Genomic DNA, 16,927 nt, shown 5'->3' with positions numbered 1-16,927 from the left:
TCGGTTTATAAAAGCTTAAAACCATATTAAACTAAACTATATACGATCCGATCAATCATTTAACTTTTTCTTAATCAAAACTAATCCAAACTGGAAATTACAATTTGTATCAGCCAATTTAATCAATTCTGCCAGATTGATACCCACCCCTACCGATTAATTTGGATTGAACTGAATCACATCACTCAGTTTGGGGTGGACTAGCGAGATCATCATCATTCACACGAGTGGGCTAACACTAACAGGTTGGTTCTGGGTGGGTCTTTAAAATTGGGTAAGTGGGTATAAAGGTACCCGGAATAAAAAAAGAGTCAAAACCACTCTCTCTAGCAAACTTTTAAGCTTTGCATTGGTGAGGAAAAAAACAAAGCATTGAGCTTTCCTCTCCAAATCACCGTTGCTGATGCCCTTCTACAGGTCTCTCTCTCTCTCTCTCTCTCTCTCTCTCTCTCTCTCTCTCTCATTTCCATTTGGGTTTCTTTTAATTTTGTAGTTATTCCAACTGAGCATTTCATTGGGTTTGATATTCTCCACATATTGCAGTTTGTGCCTTTCGCTTGTTACCATCAATTGGAATTAGAATTGCTAAGATGGCTTATGAATTAACCGAGCAAAAAAGTAAGCAGCGCTTTTGTTTTGTTTTTGTTATTTCACATTATGCATCAGAGAAATGATATGTGGCTCATAACGTTTTTGCTCAAACTTTGCAGAGATTGGGTTGGGTCTCCTTGGGTTTGGTCTATTTTTCACATTTCTCGGTGTAGTGCTTTTCTTTGACAGAGGTTTGCTTGCTCTAGGGAATGTAAGAGTTTTCCTTAATTTGTAATCTTTCTTTGACTTTATGTATAGGACCGGCGTTTCATTTTCTTTTATTTTGTATCTCCAACACAGATATTTTGGTTGACTGGAGTGGCCCTTTTACTTGGCTTCCGGTCGACATGGAATCTCATCACTAGCAAAGCAAACATAAAGGTACTTGGCTTCCGTTAGACTGAACCATTTGTTAGGATGTTTATTTTTAAGTTCTATTTTTTCCATAACTGGTTTAGTTTAGTAGTGTGGTTATGCTAGTATGAAACCACAAGGATGATACTAGAGTATCAGCGCCAGTGAAGGATCCATGGTTTTTCTTTACTGATGCACAAAATCAACAGTAAATTCTTTGTTGGGCGTTCTTTTTTGTAATAGGTACGAAAAAGAACTTAGTTTTAGCCTACACTCTTTTTTTGCATTTAGCTGGCGGTCCACAACCTAGTGACAAACAATGACACAAACAAAATTGTAACTTAGTGGGAATATCTTAACTTCTAAACCCCTAAACCTCCTAAACCATACTTACCCCACCAATGTACCTGAGTAAGAACTACATCAATGTCACTCAATTAGTTTGCTTTCCATTTCATTTTTAGATTCCGTTTTTGGGGGCTTACTGTCCCTAGGTATCCTAAACCCCTCTAAAGACCAAAGGGGGTATTTTAAAGCATGAATGTGCCCACTCACAACAGAAATTAATGAAAGGCACAACGTAGAAAATGGAACCTCAAAGTAAAGTCTAAGAAACACAAAGAGGCTCAAGGTTGCAAAAGCTTTTACAGATTTCTAAAAACATATTTGTATGAAACCCTAGTTTCCTAATCCCTAGACATTCCTAAAACATTCAGAAAATCAAATAAGGGAGGTGCGGAAAGTTGTAACCAAAAAAGACTTTAAAATGTAATCCAGTAAAAAGGCGAAACTGACAGGCCAACTCTCTGGACAATTCTGGTAAAACAAAACAAGGAATTCATAGAACAAAAACAGGGCTGATTGACTGGCCTCCTAATGGTCGATCAATCGGCCCTTGCGATTCTGTCAGAAATTGAAATTTTCAAGTACCATAAAATATCATTGAGAAAATCTCAACCATTTGATTAGGTACCTTGACCAGTTAAAATTCTACAGAAACATATTTTGCAGAAATTTTGATTTGACATGTTTTCAAAAGCAAACAACCTCAAAACATATTCTAAAATATATAGACAACAACCTATCGACCTAATGCCTAAATATAAGGTATCTAAGTCCAATTCTAAATGAGAGATTTAGAACTTGATACCGTGGATCTACCTGAGCATGGATCACAACTTGTGGTGTCTAATATTCTTGAGATACCTTCTTCACTTGTGGTATGTTAAAAATTCATCGTGCTGCAGTTTGTCAGATCTCAGTATCATGTTTGACTGTCCAACATACCCTTCTGTCAGGTGAATTGAGTTGTGACAATTCATTTTGTCTGAATATTTATCCTTTCATCTGTTTATAAGATTTGTTGAAAAGTATTTTCAAAATAAGGCATTGATAGACTTTGAATAATAACTGGTTATCCATTTTTTAATATGAAAGAACCGGATATCTACATTTTTTGTTGTATAAATTTAAGTTATCTGGTATGAGATAGATCTAATGTTGATTTTCTTTTTCTTCTGCAGGGTTCTGCATCTTTTCTTCTTGGTCTATTTTTCCTTTTCGTTCGGTGGCCAATAGTTGGGATAATCTTGGAAATATATGGTTGTCTTGTTCTGTTTGGGTTAGTTTCTGCTCTCAACATTGTGTGCTGCACTGAATAATATAGTTTCAATCTGTAGTCAATTTAGATTGTCGTGGGTGTGGATTGAAGTTAGTTCACTTCTAAATCTAGGTGTTCCGAAGTGAGTTTGAAAGACTCTATAGGAATCTTGTAGTAGCAAAACTCTCTAGATAGCCAGAGCTTTTTTTTTTGTTTTTTTTTTGTTTTGGGTCAACTCTAGATAGCCAGAGCTAGTCAAATAATCATGTGATTATTAGCAGTTTATTAAAGGATAGAGTTGTAGATTTTGGAGGTGGGGGTATAAGTACAGACTTAAAAGGTTCCCAACCGTTGGAGGTCGACCTTTCAGACCTCTCTCTCACTCACTCATAGGCTTGCACACACAGAGATACAAGTCCATATCTTTGATTTGCATTGTCACAGTGATTGTTTTTTTGTTTTTCTTTTTTTGGGGGATTCCTTTCAAGTTTTAATGGGTTCCAGAATAATCATATGCAGAGGTGGGGATTTTTTGGAATGAAGAAATGAAAATAATAACACTATAACTTTTCATTCTGCTATTACAGTGTACAGACCTATAAATTCCGTGTGACAGAGTGACTCAATGATGTTCAGTAAGAATTGTTTTTGGCCCAAACAACTAACTTGCCAAAATTTGAATATGCCATGATGGAGTTGATTGGAGATAAGTCAGCTTTGATTTATGTATTTAAGTAGTTAGGAGATCTTCATTAACTTTAGCGCCATAACAACTTATTCCCAAACCTAATAATAAGTTGTTGACATGTTAACTTCAGATTATGTTAGAGGTTGAGCTTCTAGTTTGCACAGATAGTTGGTGATGTAATTTTTCTTGTTCTGCTCGTGTGTTCAGTTTGTATCTCTTAGGTTAGAAGCATTTCAACCAATCTCACTGTTAATAAATATACAAGGCATTTGTATAATGGAACTCAGTTTTAAGTGGTTGTTTTCCCCCCTATATTCTAGAAATCAAAGCATCAATGTATCATAAGCTATGCAATTTGGGTGTACAGTCAAATGGAGTATAGAGTTCGAAGACATTTTTACTGAGAAATATTATATCCCTTCTGGAAGCTATGTGCTTGTTTTTCCTAATTGGTATTTAATTTTTTTAACAACCAATGTGTATTTGTTTGTTTGTATTATGGGTTTTTTGGATTTTTGGTTTTCCATATATACTAAATTATGCAGTGATTACTAATTTCGAATATGGAATTTAGTCACTTGAATATACGATGTGTTTTATGAACCATATAGACCTTACTTCCACCACAAAAATCCCTGTAAATCTGTACACGAAATTTGTCTGACTTTCTCATACTCCATAGTCCATATATAGTTGTGTAGAAGTGTCTCGCTCAACTCCATGTAGTCTGCAAGTCATTAAACATATGTGAAGTTGACAGTAGTCAACCACTTTAACAACGAACCCTGCAAGTATATACAGAAATTTGAGTTGACTACGTCCCTTTATTTTTTTCTGTCAGTTTTGTTGCATTGAATTTTTCTTGTTTTCTTGTAGTCGTTTTTGGCCATCTGTGAAGGCGTTCCTCTATGAAGTTCCAATGTTGGGATGGATCATAAGGTTTCTTTTCTGGTGAGTTGAACTTTATGTTGTTTTATTGTTTAAGATGTTCTATGCTTCAAAGCCGTTTGATTTTCACTGGATGGTCTGCTGACATCGAACCCATAGTTCAATCGTTAGTGTAAAGTAATTGAATTTAACTTCACTTGGTGACAGGACAGCTGAGTCTTAGTTTACTCACAAATTTATCATTCTCTGAATTTTTTTTTTCTTTTCCATTTTTCTTGTTATTTTGCAGAGAGATTCGAATTTAACAGTCATGTCTGCCACCTTTTTTTATCATAAAGAATACACGGCACACTAAACACATGCCACAACTTTTTCGAAAGATGTTTACAGTACAATATGCAACTCTTTTTGTTGTTGTAGAAAACATTTTGTGGTAAAATTAATATCGGAATTGGTATGAAAGAAAGCAGCAGGTAGAGTAGGGTGTATACATAATTTATTGGTCCCAATGCAGTTGCTTCCTAATTTCACTAATTTGTGAAAGCTTTAAAGAACTACTTTAAGAATTTATAGATGAGATGATTCAGGATCCTCTACCCCTTCGAAACCATACCAAACTATACCTGACTATTCAGTCTATTCTCACTAGTCACATCACATGTATTGTTTATGAGGAACAAATTTGGCAGCCATGATTGTTAAAATGAAATCTCTCTGCACAGTTTTTGGATGGACAAGGTTAATAATCAGGTATAGTCTGGTATAGTTGCAAATGGGTAGAGGATGTAAGTCCTCAACGTTTACTTGTTACAAAAGCTATGGTATCTGTTTTCTAAGCGAATGTATTGTTTTCTGAAGATTTACTTTTTAATGGTTGAGCATGTAGAATGCATACCTATATTAACAAACTTTCTTGTTCCATATTACTTAAAATACAGTAAATTAATGACAGGTTCCAAAAAATCCCTGTTGATTCGTAAATTTGGACAAAACTGACCTTTAGTGGGCTGTCCCAAGCGCTGAACCACGTCAGGCTGAGCAACTGATTCATGACTTGTTACAACTTTCAAGAATTTTAATTCCTTTAGGAAATGAATGATTTTTTGAATTTTATAAATTATAGTTTCTTAGGGAGTTATTGGGGTTTAGGTCTGGATAAGATATACAGGTTTAGGTCTGGAGGAGTTCAGGCTTTCTTAAATCATAAGACTAAGTCCTAAACCCTAAGCCCCAAAATGGAATCTGAAAATGAAATGGAAGCTATTTAATTGAGTGACGTTGATGTATTCTTACTGAGTTAGGGTTTAGTACGCACAATAGGATTTAGGGCATTAAAAAAGTTGACGAAAAACAATTGAAAAAGAAAAGATCCAGGCAGATTGGCTGGCCAGGCCGATCACTCGGCTTTGGAAATTTTATCAGCGCTAGCTAAAAATGTGAGCAAAGTTCAGACCTATTGCTGAAAAACACCACTTTTTGGGGCCTCTTGAAAAAGAAACCCATGGAAATAAGTAAGAAATGTTTCTGGTTTGCAGCATATATGCTGGATGTGTGAGATTCATGCCCTAGATTGCAGCAGTTACCAAGTTTAACAAATATTGCCACGGTTCCTTTTTGCAAAGTCCATAGAAAAAGAAATAATTTATATTTTGTTTGGAATGGCCATGAACTTAAATATATTTTCTTCGTATGACTTGCAGATTCTTGATCTCCTTGAGGACGGGCTTCGGTTGAGCACCCCATTGATACCTGGTGTCTGCTTTTGAAATATCTCACGTCTCATTTTTGTGGTATCATATGGCTTCGTGATTCTATCAGAAGCCGAAGGAGATGTACCAATTGGCTTCTTATGTGTTGGAGATTTCAGCATCAGACTAGCCAAAAAGAGAAAGAGACTGCAAATTGGCTTCCTAAATATGATCCACACTACCTTTGAGGCCTAACCAAGAAAATTTCTCTGTTCATGTTATTGTTTATATATTAATTTTTCTATAACAAAATTGATGTCTCTTGTCCTCGCTCTCTTCACCTTTGCATCCGGCGACCGTACGTAATTCTTCCATTTTTTATGTTGGTTTTAAGCAGAAGGATGCAAGCATCCATAGTATATTATTGCTTGCTTCGTCGACACTGTCACAGGGCCAAAATTCTTGGCTTATTCGAAAGCCGACCACGCCTTGTCTCGTTTACCGTCTTGACATGGTGCAAGGTCACGCCATGCAATGGTTGTGTGTCAGACTATCAGGGTCTTACACGCATAAGTATGTCGTTGGTTTGTAGGGCAAACATTCAAGTCGCTTTACCCAAGTTACATTGTACAGAATTGTACATAGGTCAAACTATCAAATCGTTTTAGCCAAGTTACATTGTACAAAATTGTACAATTTAATTTTAGAGAACTTCAAATTAACAAGGCTTTTCATGAAAAATGAAAAAAGTTTTTGGAGAAGATTCAAAAAATGAAACAGAAACTTTTGGGTTAATTGTAGAAATAACCCTATTACCCGAGTTTCACTTTAGTTCTTAAATTCATTTATTGAATCCTATAATCCCAAACTTCCTTTTCAAGTATGTTAGTCCAAAGACTGTTGCTACAATTAACCTCTCGAGAATTGTTTGCATACCCAATCGAAAGAGGATTTGATGTCCTTTTGTTTATTAAAGGACATGAACGGGTTAAATTAAAGCTGGCCAAGAGTTAAGCAGGGAAGAAAAAACGAAAATATTTGCGTAGAGTTGGATAGTGAGGTGGTATGTCTAGACTGGTCTTAAATGCTGCCAGGGAGAGTTGGATTTTGAGGCATTAAAGTGATGTCTACTTGCCATCTTAAATGCCTGGCCTGCCCTCCTCCTATTAATGTAAGCCAATTTAAGAACACTCTTAAGTAGGCAAGCACCCTATGCATGACCTCTGCAGTCCAAAAAGTTAAGAGGATAATTTTGGATGCCCTACCTACACCATACTTTCTCTTTTGCATTCAAAGTTTCCTCAATTTGGTTTCTCTTCTTCTTCTCTTTTTCTTTTTATTATTTAGTTTTTCTATCACCTCACTTCCTGAAGGATAGCTCAAAGGAAAGAAGAATCCAAGCTAAGTATGGAACTTCCAGAGCTCTCTTTAGCTCCAACACAGGCACATGTGGTGTTTAAGAAAAGCATTAATGGTTCTAATAATCCATTGGAATCAGCTGAAAGCAACACTTCTAGGAAGAGGAAGCTTTTCCAAGATCACCAACTCCTGAAGACTGAAGCATCTTTTCAAACAAGTGTTGATCTTCAACTTAAAGACCCCCTACCATTAGATTGGGAGCAGTGTCTTGATCTTGAGGTCTCCTCTCTCTCTCTCTCTCTCTCTCTCTCTCTCTCTCTCTCTCTCTCTCTCTCTCTCTCTATATATATATATATATATATATATATTATAATTTAGAACATATGAACAAGTTATACTACGTGATTGTACCATTCTATAATTACTCGATGATATGTTTAGTTATGATTCTTATGTGTTCGATTAAGTACATACAAATTTTATGAAATATTAGTTGTCTTAAAAATTATAATCAATTGTGCAGTCAGGAAAAATGTACTACCTAAACAGAAAGACCTCAAGGAAGAGTTGGAACTGGCCTATGGACCAGGCAGTGAACCTTGAGCTGAACATCTCAACCATCTCAGGTTCAAGTTCTGATCAGCGATCCAGCCCAAGCCTTAAGACAATCGAAGAGGCCAAGAATGAGGAGCAACAAAGTAACATGGTGGCTTTGGCTTGTTTCAATTGCCATCTCCTTGTCATTCTCTCCAAGTCTTCTCCTTGTTGCCCCAACTGCAAATATGTCCACTCACTTCCAACTTCCATCCAACCAAATTATAATTCATCTTAAATACAAAATTGGGCTGCCATAAAGGCACTAGAAGCTATAGAATCAACCTCTTGAGTTATGCTCTTGCATATGTTTGGTTTTCAGTAATGTTGTATTCAGAGACTGGTTAATTATAAATTATAATCTACGCATGCCAAGATGTTGTGTAATTTTGTTATTTTTGGTTGATCCTAGTCTTAGTTTGGAAGGTAGAACATTATGGGTTTTAGTTTAAGCTGCACTTAATTAATTTTATTTTTGGAACACACTTTTAAATTCAGAGGGTGTGTAAAAAAAACCCTAGCCCCCTTTCTCTCAAAAAACACTCTTAGAGCCTTTTCCACTTTGAGGGGGGAAGAAGCCATTGTTCTTCCCCCCTCTCCCCTTTTCTCTTTTCCTCTTCCTCCTTTCACCTCTTCCTCCATTTTCAGAGACAAAGGGTTTTTCCTATTTATCTTAGTTTTGTTATGATTTTCATCCAACCATTATTGGCGGCTGTGGCTCAGCGTCGGATCTCCACCACCATCTTTTTTGCAATTTCTTTAGGTTTGGAATAAGTTGCAGAGACTTTTTGGGTTCTCTGTGTAGTTTTCACCTCTTTTTTTGTGAGAGTTTTTCATTTCTCATTTGTGAGAGCTTTTCATCTCTCATTGGTGAGAGTTTTATTTGTATTATTATGGCTTGGTTTTTTCAAGCTTTATATCTTTTTTATTATTCTAAGTTTGCGATCTTAGTTGGGATGTCTATGCCAGGGTTTCTTCGATCTTGCCTGATCGTCGGTGGAGACATACTTGATTTTCTTAATTTTGATATTAGACCGCTCCGTTATTGTAATGGCCCTTTTATGGCTAGTTTGTATTGGCCATTTGTGGCTAGTGACTTTTTTGGCTGAATTATGAATGCAATCATAGAATTTCTCAACAAAAAAAAAAGAAAAAAAAAGCTGCACTTAATTAAGGAAAGGATTATAAACAATTTTACCCCAAACTATGACTCTAATCGAACTTAACTCCCCGAACTAACTTTTTAGTCAATTTAGCACACAAACTTAAATAAATAGCCAATTTAGCTCTTACCGTCAACTTTTTCGAATCCATCCACTATTCCGTTTGACAATTGGAAAAGTTACATGCTTGGTACATAACTTACTATTTTATTTTTTAAAAATAAATTATTAAAGGACTAATGGAAGATGAAGGGGAATAATTGAAATCAAAAACTGATGAGCAATTTATTAAACCCTAGATTAGGAGGAATTAAGAGGGGGGGTGGATGTATTCAATTTAGATTTTAAAAGTTTTTAAAGAAGTTTAAAAGTTTAGGTGTATTTAATCACGATTTTATAGAAGTCTATTCAATTATGGGTGTATTCAATTCAGATTTTTTAAACTCTATTCAAATTTAAATGTATTTAATCACGATATTAAAAGACTTCATAAAAGTTTGGGTGTATTCAAAAACTCATTGATTTTAAAGGAAATACAAAAAAGTGATGGATTTCGTTTGATAATAGAGTAACAAATCTTTACTTCCCCCAAGAGATTTGTATATATATATATATATATATACTGTTGTAAATTATAAGGTGGAGCCCACATGTTGGAAGGCTTTGCCTACAAAAAGAACACATCCCTCATTGTAATTGACAGATAACAAAACCTTCAATAATGAGATTAGTTTCTCTACTTTCCATATCTCAATTCTCTCCCTTCAATTTCCTAATTCTCTCTCTTCAATTTCCTCCAGTTTTAGAACACGTTATCAGCACGAATTCGCTCTCAAACAATACCAGCTGAATTCTCTGATGAAACCCAAAGCCTCTCTCTTCGTCATTTATCTCTCAACTTCTCCTTTGCAGATAAAAAAAAAAAAGAAACCAAAGTCTCTCTCTTGGATTTCCTTTCTGGGTTCTCTGTTTTCTATATGCAGCAGCAGTAACAGCAAAAACAAAGAGAGACAAAACCATGTGTCCAACAACCAAGCAAAAGCATCGGAGCTCCGTCGCCGATCACGTCGGAAAATGCTCCAGATCCGACGAGCCCAGCAACGAAGCCAGACTGGGCATACTGGAGCTGGCCAACATGATCAGCGTCCCCATGTCCCTAAACGCCGTCGTTCGCCTCAACGCCCCTCTCCGCTTCCGCCATCCTCTCACATGTACTAGTCCAAGTCCGCAGGGGAAATGGCAGTCATGGAGGTTTCACACCCACAGTCACAAGCCTCTCTCGAAGTTTGCACCCGAGCCAAACCACTAGCTCTCCAGAGGTCATCGGCTTCACCTGTCACCTCCAGCTCAGCTGCCCGGCTTCCTTCACCAAGTCAAGGTTCACACCCATTGACTGCCTCAGCAACTCCACCACCGTGACAGTGCGAATTGGTAATACTCCCTCAATGGCTGTGGCTGCTCTGGCTCTGCACCAGCAATGGCTCTCTTTCTCGAACCCAATAACAAGAACAAGGCCGTGGCTTCCCGGCAGAACAACCACCCTTACTCATTTGCAAATCCATAAGAACTTGGCTGGTATCTCTCTCATTTCCTGTTCTTCTTCAACTTCTCAGTCCACTGATGCCAATACAGAGACAGCCGAGTCTTGTGTCAATTTGGGTCTCCAGCTCTTCTCCAAAGGACGGGTTAAAGATGCTTTAGTTCAGTTTGTGTCAACTTGGGGAAGATCTCTCTCCACTGAAGCCACAGAGCCCAAGAAAACACTCTGCAAGGCAGCAGCAGCTCTCTGCACATCACCACCAATACAAGCGCAAGCACAGCTTTTATTTTATTTTATATCAAACCATTTTCTTGGTTCTTTTCTCTTTGGCCGTGGCTGAGTTTCCATGGCAGCATCTGCTGTTAGCCGCAAGATGCCGAACATGCTCGGGGTCGAGCGCGATCTGAACCTCAAAGAGACTGAGCTGTGCCTTGGTTTGCCTGGTGGGGGCACTATGCCTGAGCCAGAGACTCCCAGGGCTACTGGAAAGAGAGGCTTCTCTGAGACCATTGATCTCAAACTGAACCTTCAGTCCAAGGAAGGAGCTGCCTCCTTAAGATGCAGCAATGATGAAAGCAAAAGAAGATCCAACAGCAAACCCACCGAAAGAAAGAAAAATAAATAATAATAATAAAAAAAAGGATCACTCGGCAAGGGCACTCAGAAAAAGATCACTCACGTGGAGCTCCATAGAAGCACAGCAGCAAAGGCACACGAGCCCTCACCTACCTGTCCTTAGAAAAATCCAATAAGCTCTATGCCCCTTATGCTTTCTATAGTATTATTATTTTCTCTACAGTATTTAATAAACCAATTGGTGCAGGTGTGCAGATTACAGGTGGAAAGCATTTGATTTGAGAGACAAGCATGATGCCTTCCACAAACAATAATAATATTATCTACTATGTTATTTGATCGTGGTGTTGATAAGAACCCACCAATAATTGCCTTTACTTTATCGCAAATTTACTTTTACTTAAAGTATGATGTGGAATTGACCCTTATACTTTATGAAATTTATTTTATTCCCACATTTATTTTATTTACTGTATGGTGTAGGTTTATTACCCATACAACAGTATCTATTTAAAAGGGTGGTGCGGGTTTATCGTCCACGCCTTTACTTTTATTTAAATGTATGGAGCAGAATTAGTGCCCATACAAGCACGTTTACTTTATCGCAAATTTACTTTTACTTAAAGTATCATGTGGAATTAACCCTCATACTTTATGAATTTAATTTCCCGCACATTTAATTTTATTTAAGGTATGGTGCGGGATTAACGTCCATACAGCAATCAATTTAATTTATGAATTTATTTTACCACACATTTACATTTATTTAAAGTATGGTGCGGGTTTATCGTCCATACCGGTAATTTATTTACCAGCAATTTATTTTATGGATTAATTGTGCTGTATGATGAGTTTTTACAGTATGCAGATTAAGACCAGAAGTTCCTTGATCCTCATCATACAATTACATCAGGACTTGAAGATCCTTGATGATGATGTTAATATGAGAGCTGGCAGTCTATCCGGTACTATATTTGTAAACATGTGATTGGACTTGAGGGTCCTTGATCCCTGACATGTAAATAAGGACCTGGGGTTCCTTAATGATGTAACAGTACCGTATTGGTTCATAATGCTGTACACATGGATGATAACTGTACTGGCAAATGTACTGTCCACATGAATAGATACGTATTCATGACTTGATGAATAGTACCGGATATATGAATAGTGACGTATACATAAATATTAACCATTTTGGGTAAACCATCACTATTCAAAAGGGAACCTGCAGTTCCTTAAACTCATGGATGAGCAATTAAATGAGATGCCAGAAGTTCCTCAAAATATGGACAATTATGTAAGGACTTGATGTCCAGAAACATGTACAGAAAATTGTAAAAATGTCCATACCATGAGAATATGTGATTTTGGCTTGAGGTTCAAAATCTAACAGTGTTGAGAACCTGAAGTTCCAACAATTAAATGGACAACCCTTGAGGTATTATTGCAAATTGTGGTACGCCACATATTTCTTTGGCATAAGAGAATGATGAATTGAGGCTCCCCACATATTTTGTTATATCTGGGCCGGAAGCTCATGAATCCAAATATATGAGATATTAACGTGGCTTTTACTCAATTCATATTTCATGTCCATTTGAAAAGGGCGAATAAATTCTGAGTTTTGTGTTTAGCCCAGGCCAAAAGTTCCATACGTTGAAATATGAAATTTGGGAGAGTCGATGTGGTTATTTGAACCTATAAGGCACAAGGTTCCAAACCGTCATTTTGAAAAGACGTAAAAAAACCACAGGTGCAAGTTTAAGAATGTGGGTAATTATTATAACAGGAACATACAACAGATAGATTTTTTCCACCTGCAATGAAGGTGCAGGTCCTGTAAAATCTATAAAATTACATTATGTTCTGGAAGCCTCTGAAGGAAGAGGACGGCGCCTCTTAAGCTTAGCCATGAGCCTCTCGTGGTCTCCCAAAATTCTTTCATTGGAGACCTGCAGCATGTCTAGCCTTCTCAGTGTATCAACAGAGTACGAACTCACCAGTTTCAACAAGGCATTATTCTCTCCTTTAAGTTTCTCAACCTCCTGTTGAGACTCATGAAGCATTCTTTGGAGAGACGAATTTTCAGTTGTTAACCTCTCAACCTCGTTTGCTTTGGCACGCAAACGATCAGCCATGTTAGAAACAGAAGCAGCACTCTGAATGCTAAAAGCCATGGAGTCATCAATATCCTCTTCCTCAGATCTCCCTGTCAACAACATTTCATCCATTGGAATAATGAAATTCCTAGCTACTATGATAGCAGTAGCATCATTCATCATCACAGAATCATTAACTGTGAGATGACGATTTTGGGATACAAAGGATGGACGCCAAACTTTGGCATCATTGGTAGTTGTGGGAGCATCATTTAAATTGAAATAATTTGGGCAGGAAGAAGAGGAAGCCATTTTAAGAAGGTTTAGAAGAAAGTCTTAGAAAAACTAAAGTTTCAGAAAATGAAGGAAGTTGAGTTGAAACGCAGTTGCTCCAATCAAGTTTTGCAAAGGCAATATCTATAGGAGGAAATATGGCTACAGTTTCCAGGATCCCAATATTATCTCAAATCCCCATATTCTCTTTTTCTTTTCCAGATTCCAAAACTTCACTCGGCCTCCATTAATGTTTGTCGGCACTTTCGGCGTTTTCAAGTATTATTTTCGTCAAAGCCGATCTTGCTTTGCGGATTTCACGGAGCTACTTTTTCAAAAGTATCCCGAGAATCTTGCAATTTTCCTATGGTTAATTTGAAATTCACTGGTTCTACCTATTCATTGTATTTGTGTATAAATGTGTTACTAACGAAATTTTCTTTGCAGAAGACATCCAATTTACTCCATACCTAGTGATGAGATATCTACTTATTTTTCTTATCAGTGAGCACTCAATATGCCCGAGAAGCAAGACTATCTCTGATCATCCATTCAGGAAGCAAGACTATTCCTGATCACGTTTCCGCTACATCAGGAAACTGTGAAAGCGATCTTATGCTCTAATCTCCGGAAGTCCTTCTAGACTAGGAGATATGAGAGCTTATTGTCTGCTCCCACCAGCTTCCTTCCTTGATTGCTTACCTTTTCTTGCAATCAATATCACATTATTTTTGCATTTTTTCTCTTTTTATAACTCTCTGTTCATAAGAGATTTTATTTCTTTAGAATGAACATCTGAAGAATGAATCCATGAAGTAATCCTAACTATGAGGGTTATTTGTTTTGACAGAGGCAAAAGAGTTGTGATTTTTGCTCTTGCTGGATATAACTAGATCATCAAGCGCTACATTATATTTACTGGGCCGATATGAGCTTGAATGATACTTGAGAAAAGTTTCTCCCACCTAAGGATGTAAGCAATACTTGTGTTGTTTTATGCTTATGTACTTATTTGATATTTTATCTTGAAAGGTAACCAAATGGGGAGATAAGTCCGTTCCAAAAGAATGGCTTGTATGTATCCATGAATTATTAACGCAAATTTTACAGATTGTAAGTTGGATACATTGATAATACATTGCACAGATTAAAGTCTCATAAGAACAGAATATGGGTATAGCAGTGATCAATATGATGCACGCCTGTTGCGTAGCAAATGATGCGGATTGAAGTCCCGAAAGGACAATCCCTTGACATGTCAATATTGATATTGTGCACGCCTAATGCGTAGCAAATTGTATGGGCTAAAGTCCCAGAAATTAATTGACATGTATGTATTAATCTGTGGCATGCCTGCAGCATGACAGATATATGGGTTCTAAATGTTCCAACTCCTTAAATAGAGATTATCCACGCCCTACTGCAAAATAACGCTCCATTGGAGGTTATAATCCACATTCTTGCATCATAAAAGCCCCCTGAAGTGGCTTGGGTACCCAAAGGCAAATAAATGCTTATAATTGATGCATGCGCATGCACATGAGAATGATGGGATCATGAATTGATGAATGACAATGTTTGGTTTTGGAGTAGCTACTCAAATCATCAATGGGCTGTGTTGATTGGAACCACGTTCAATTATTAAATATCGACAATATCATTGGCCAAAATGGAATGAGGTAATTCCATTATAGATGAGAATGAACGTGAAAGAACAAACCCACTGTACGAACCCCAAAAGATGTTAATACTGAAATTTATACTTGGGTGTTCGGAATAAAAGGGAATATACCTACTTTGTATGACACAATGTTTCTGGCAGAAACAAGGAATGTTGGGTTTTCTCCATATTTACAGATTCAATTGTGCCTCCTTATTGCACATTTACGGAGACCAACATGTTATCTTTAGGGGTTATTAAATGCACGGAGCATATCACCAGTAGTGATCCCTTAAAGATGTATAAATAGCTGGTTTAAAGCTATATAATGTGTCATAAAGTTTAATCCCTTTAAACAAAATCAATGAAAGGATTGAAATTGCATGAAGCAAGTCCCTGAAGGACATGTGCCTGAAGCACAAAATCTGTACTCAATACTAATGTGCATAAATTGCCTCAGTGAGTACATTGATTATAATGTGTTTGCAACACATTAAAGCTTCTGAAGAGTTCAAGAAATATTTGTCTCGACTTAAAAATCGAGCATTATGCCAACAAGATTCTTGCTTATACTAAGAAAGTATTGAAGCATTTTTATGAGGATTATCCGTTGGACACTTTAAGAATTTTTTGGAAGTATATTGGACCGTACATCGTATTTTCCAGATAGAGCTCAACTCCATCACCATCATTTTGGGATGATGTGAGGCATATTTGATGCAATCTCAGCATAACACCATATACGGGCATATTTTTGAGTGAACTTGCAAATAGCCCAAGTGTTATTAGATATGCGGACTCTGAAAATCTCTATGGTCGCTTACTGGAAAAAGCTAGTAATGAAGTTTTCAGGGGGAGATATTCATCAGGGGGAGCGTGGTATTAATAAAGACCTTCACACACTGTACTCTTTTTTCTTCATCCAGGTTTTTATCCCACTGGGTTTTTCCTGGTAAGGTTTTAACGAGGCAGTGTCGCTCAAGATTGACTCACAGAAGCAGTGTCAACTATGATATTCAGAAAGATGATCAACAGTATGGCTTAAAGATATTTTGCCAAGCATCAGGGGGAGCGTGCTATCAATAAAGATCTTCAAACACTGTACTCTTTTTCCTTTGTCCAGGTTTTTATCCCACTGGGTTTTTTCCTGGCAAGGTTTTAACGAGGCAGTGTCGCACGCGCGTCAATATACACAGAATTTTATGTTACACATGATTATGTACTCTTTTTCCCTTTGACCAGTTTTTGTCCCACTGGATTTTTACTGGCAAGGTTTTTAACGAGACATATTCCGTATCATTTGTGGTCTCCAAGGGGGAGTGTTGTAAATTATAAGGTGGAGCCCACATGTTGGAAGGCTTTGCCTACAAAAAGAACACATCCCTCATTGTAATTGACAGATAACAAAACCTTCAATAATGAGATTAGTTTCTCTACTTTCCATATCTCAATTCTCTCCCTTCAATTTCCTAATTCTCTCTCTTCAATTTCCTCCAGTTTTAGAACATATACATTATTTTTATTCTCAATATATAATTTCACTACTTCTACTACAACCATCTTATCATGACTATAACCATAGCCGCCACCACTACCACAGTCATAGTCATCGCCGCCACCACCACCACCCACAACTGCCCGCACTACCAGCCCTTCCATCACCCCCACCTTCACCACCACCACTGCCAGCACTATCACCATAATTGCCACCGCCACTACCTCCACCACCACCGCCACCACCCTTACCCCCACCTCCACAATCAGCCCCACCGTCACCAGCACCATAGCCACTGCCAGCATCGTTACCATCATTGCCACTGCCACTGCCACTGCCACCACCACCACCACCGT

General features: G+C 37.4%; 2 protein-coding genes across 2 annotated transcripts; both read left to right on the top strand.

Annotated features, from left to right (window-relative positions):
* LOC18790983 (vesicle transport protein GOT1) lies at positions 305-6,145 on the top strand. The gene is made up of 7 exons (XM_007225754.2): positions 305-417; positions 544-618; positions 711-802; positions 892-972; positions 2,469-2,566; positions 4,110-4,184; positions 5,822-6,145. Coding segments are annotated over exons 2-7 (375 nt in total). The 5' UTR covers positions 305-417; positions 544-590; the 3' UTR covers positions 5,823-6,145.
* Positions 7,049-8,128, top strand: LOC18792051. The gene is made up of 2 exons (XM_007224513.2): positions 7,049-7,447; positions 7,692-8,128. The coding sequence occupies exons 1-2, from the start codon at positions 7,217-7,219 to the stop codon at positions 7,998-8,000; spliced, it is 540 nt and encodes a 179-aa protein (XP_007224575.1). The 5' UTR covers positions 7,049-7,216; the 3' UTR covers positions 8,001-8,128.

This window comes from Prunus persica, chromosome G1 (assembly GCF_000346465.2).
Source record: "Prunus persica cultivar Lovell chromosome G1, Prunus_persica_NCBIv2, whole genome shotgun sequence".
Classification (NCBI taxonomy): Eukaryota; Viridiplantae; Streptophyta; class Magnoliopsida; order Rosales; family Rosaceae; genus Prunus; species Prunus persica.
This window is presented reverse-complemented; position numbering and strand designations above follow the sequence as displayed.

Coding starts and splice junctions, on each gene's coding strand:
- LOC18790983 (XM_007225754.2), top strand. CDS start 591: ATGGCTTATGAATTAACCGAGCAAAAAA. Junction 803..891: donor GTTTGCTTGCTCTAGGGAAT/GTAAGAGTTTTC, acceptor TCTCCAACACAG/ATATTTTGGTTGACTGGAGT. Junction 973..2,468: donor CTAGCAAAGCAAACATAAAG/GTACTTGGCTTC, acceptor TTTCTTCTGCAG/GGTTCTGCATCTTTTCTTCT.
- LOC18792051 (XM_007224513.2), top strand. CDS start 7,217: ATGGAACTTCCAGAGCTCTCTTTAGCTCCAACACAGGCACATGTGGTG. Junction 7,448..7,691: donor AGCAGTGTCTTGATCTTGAG/GTCTCCTCTCTC, acceptor TCAATTGTGCAG/TCAGGAAAAATGTACTACCT.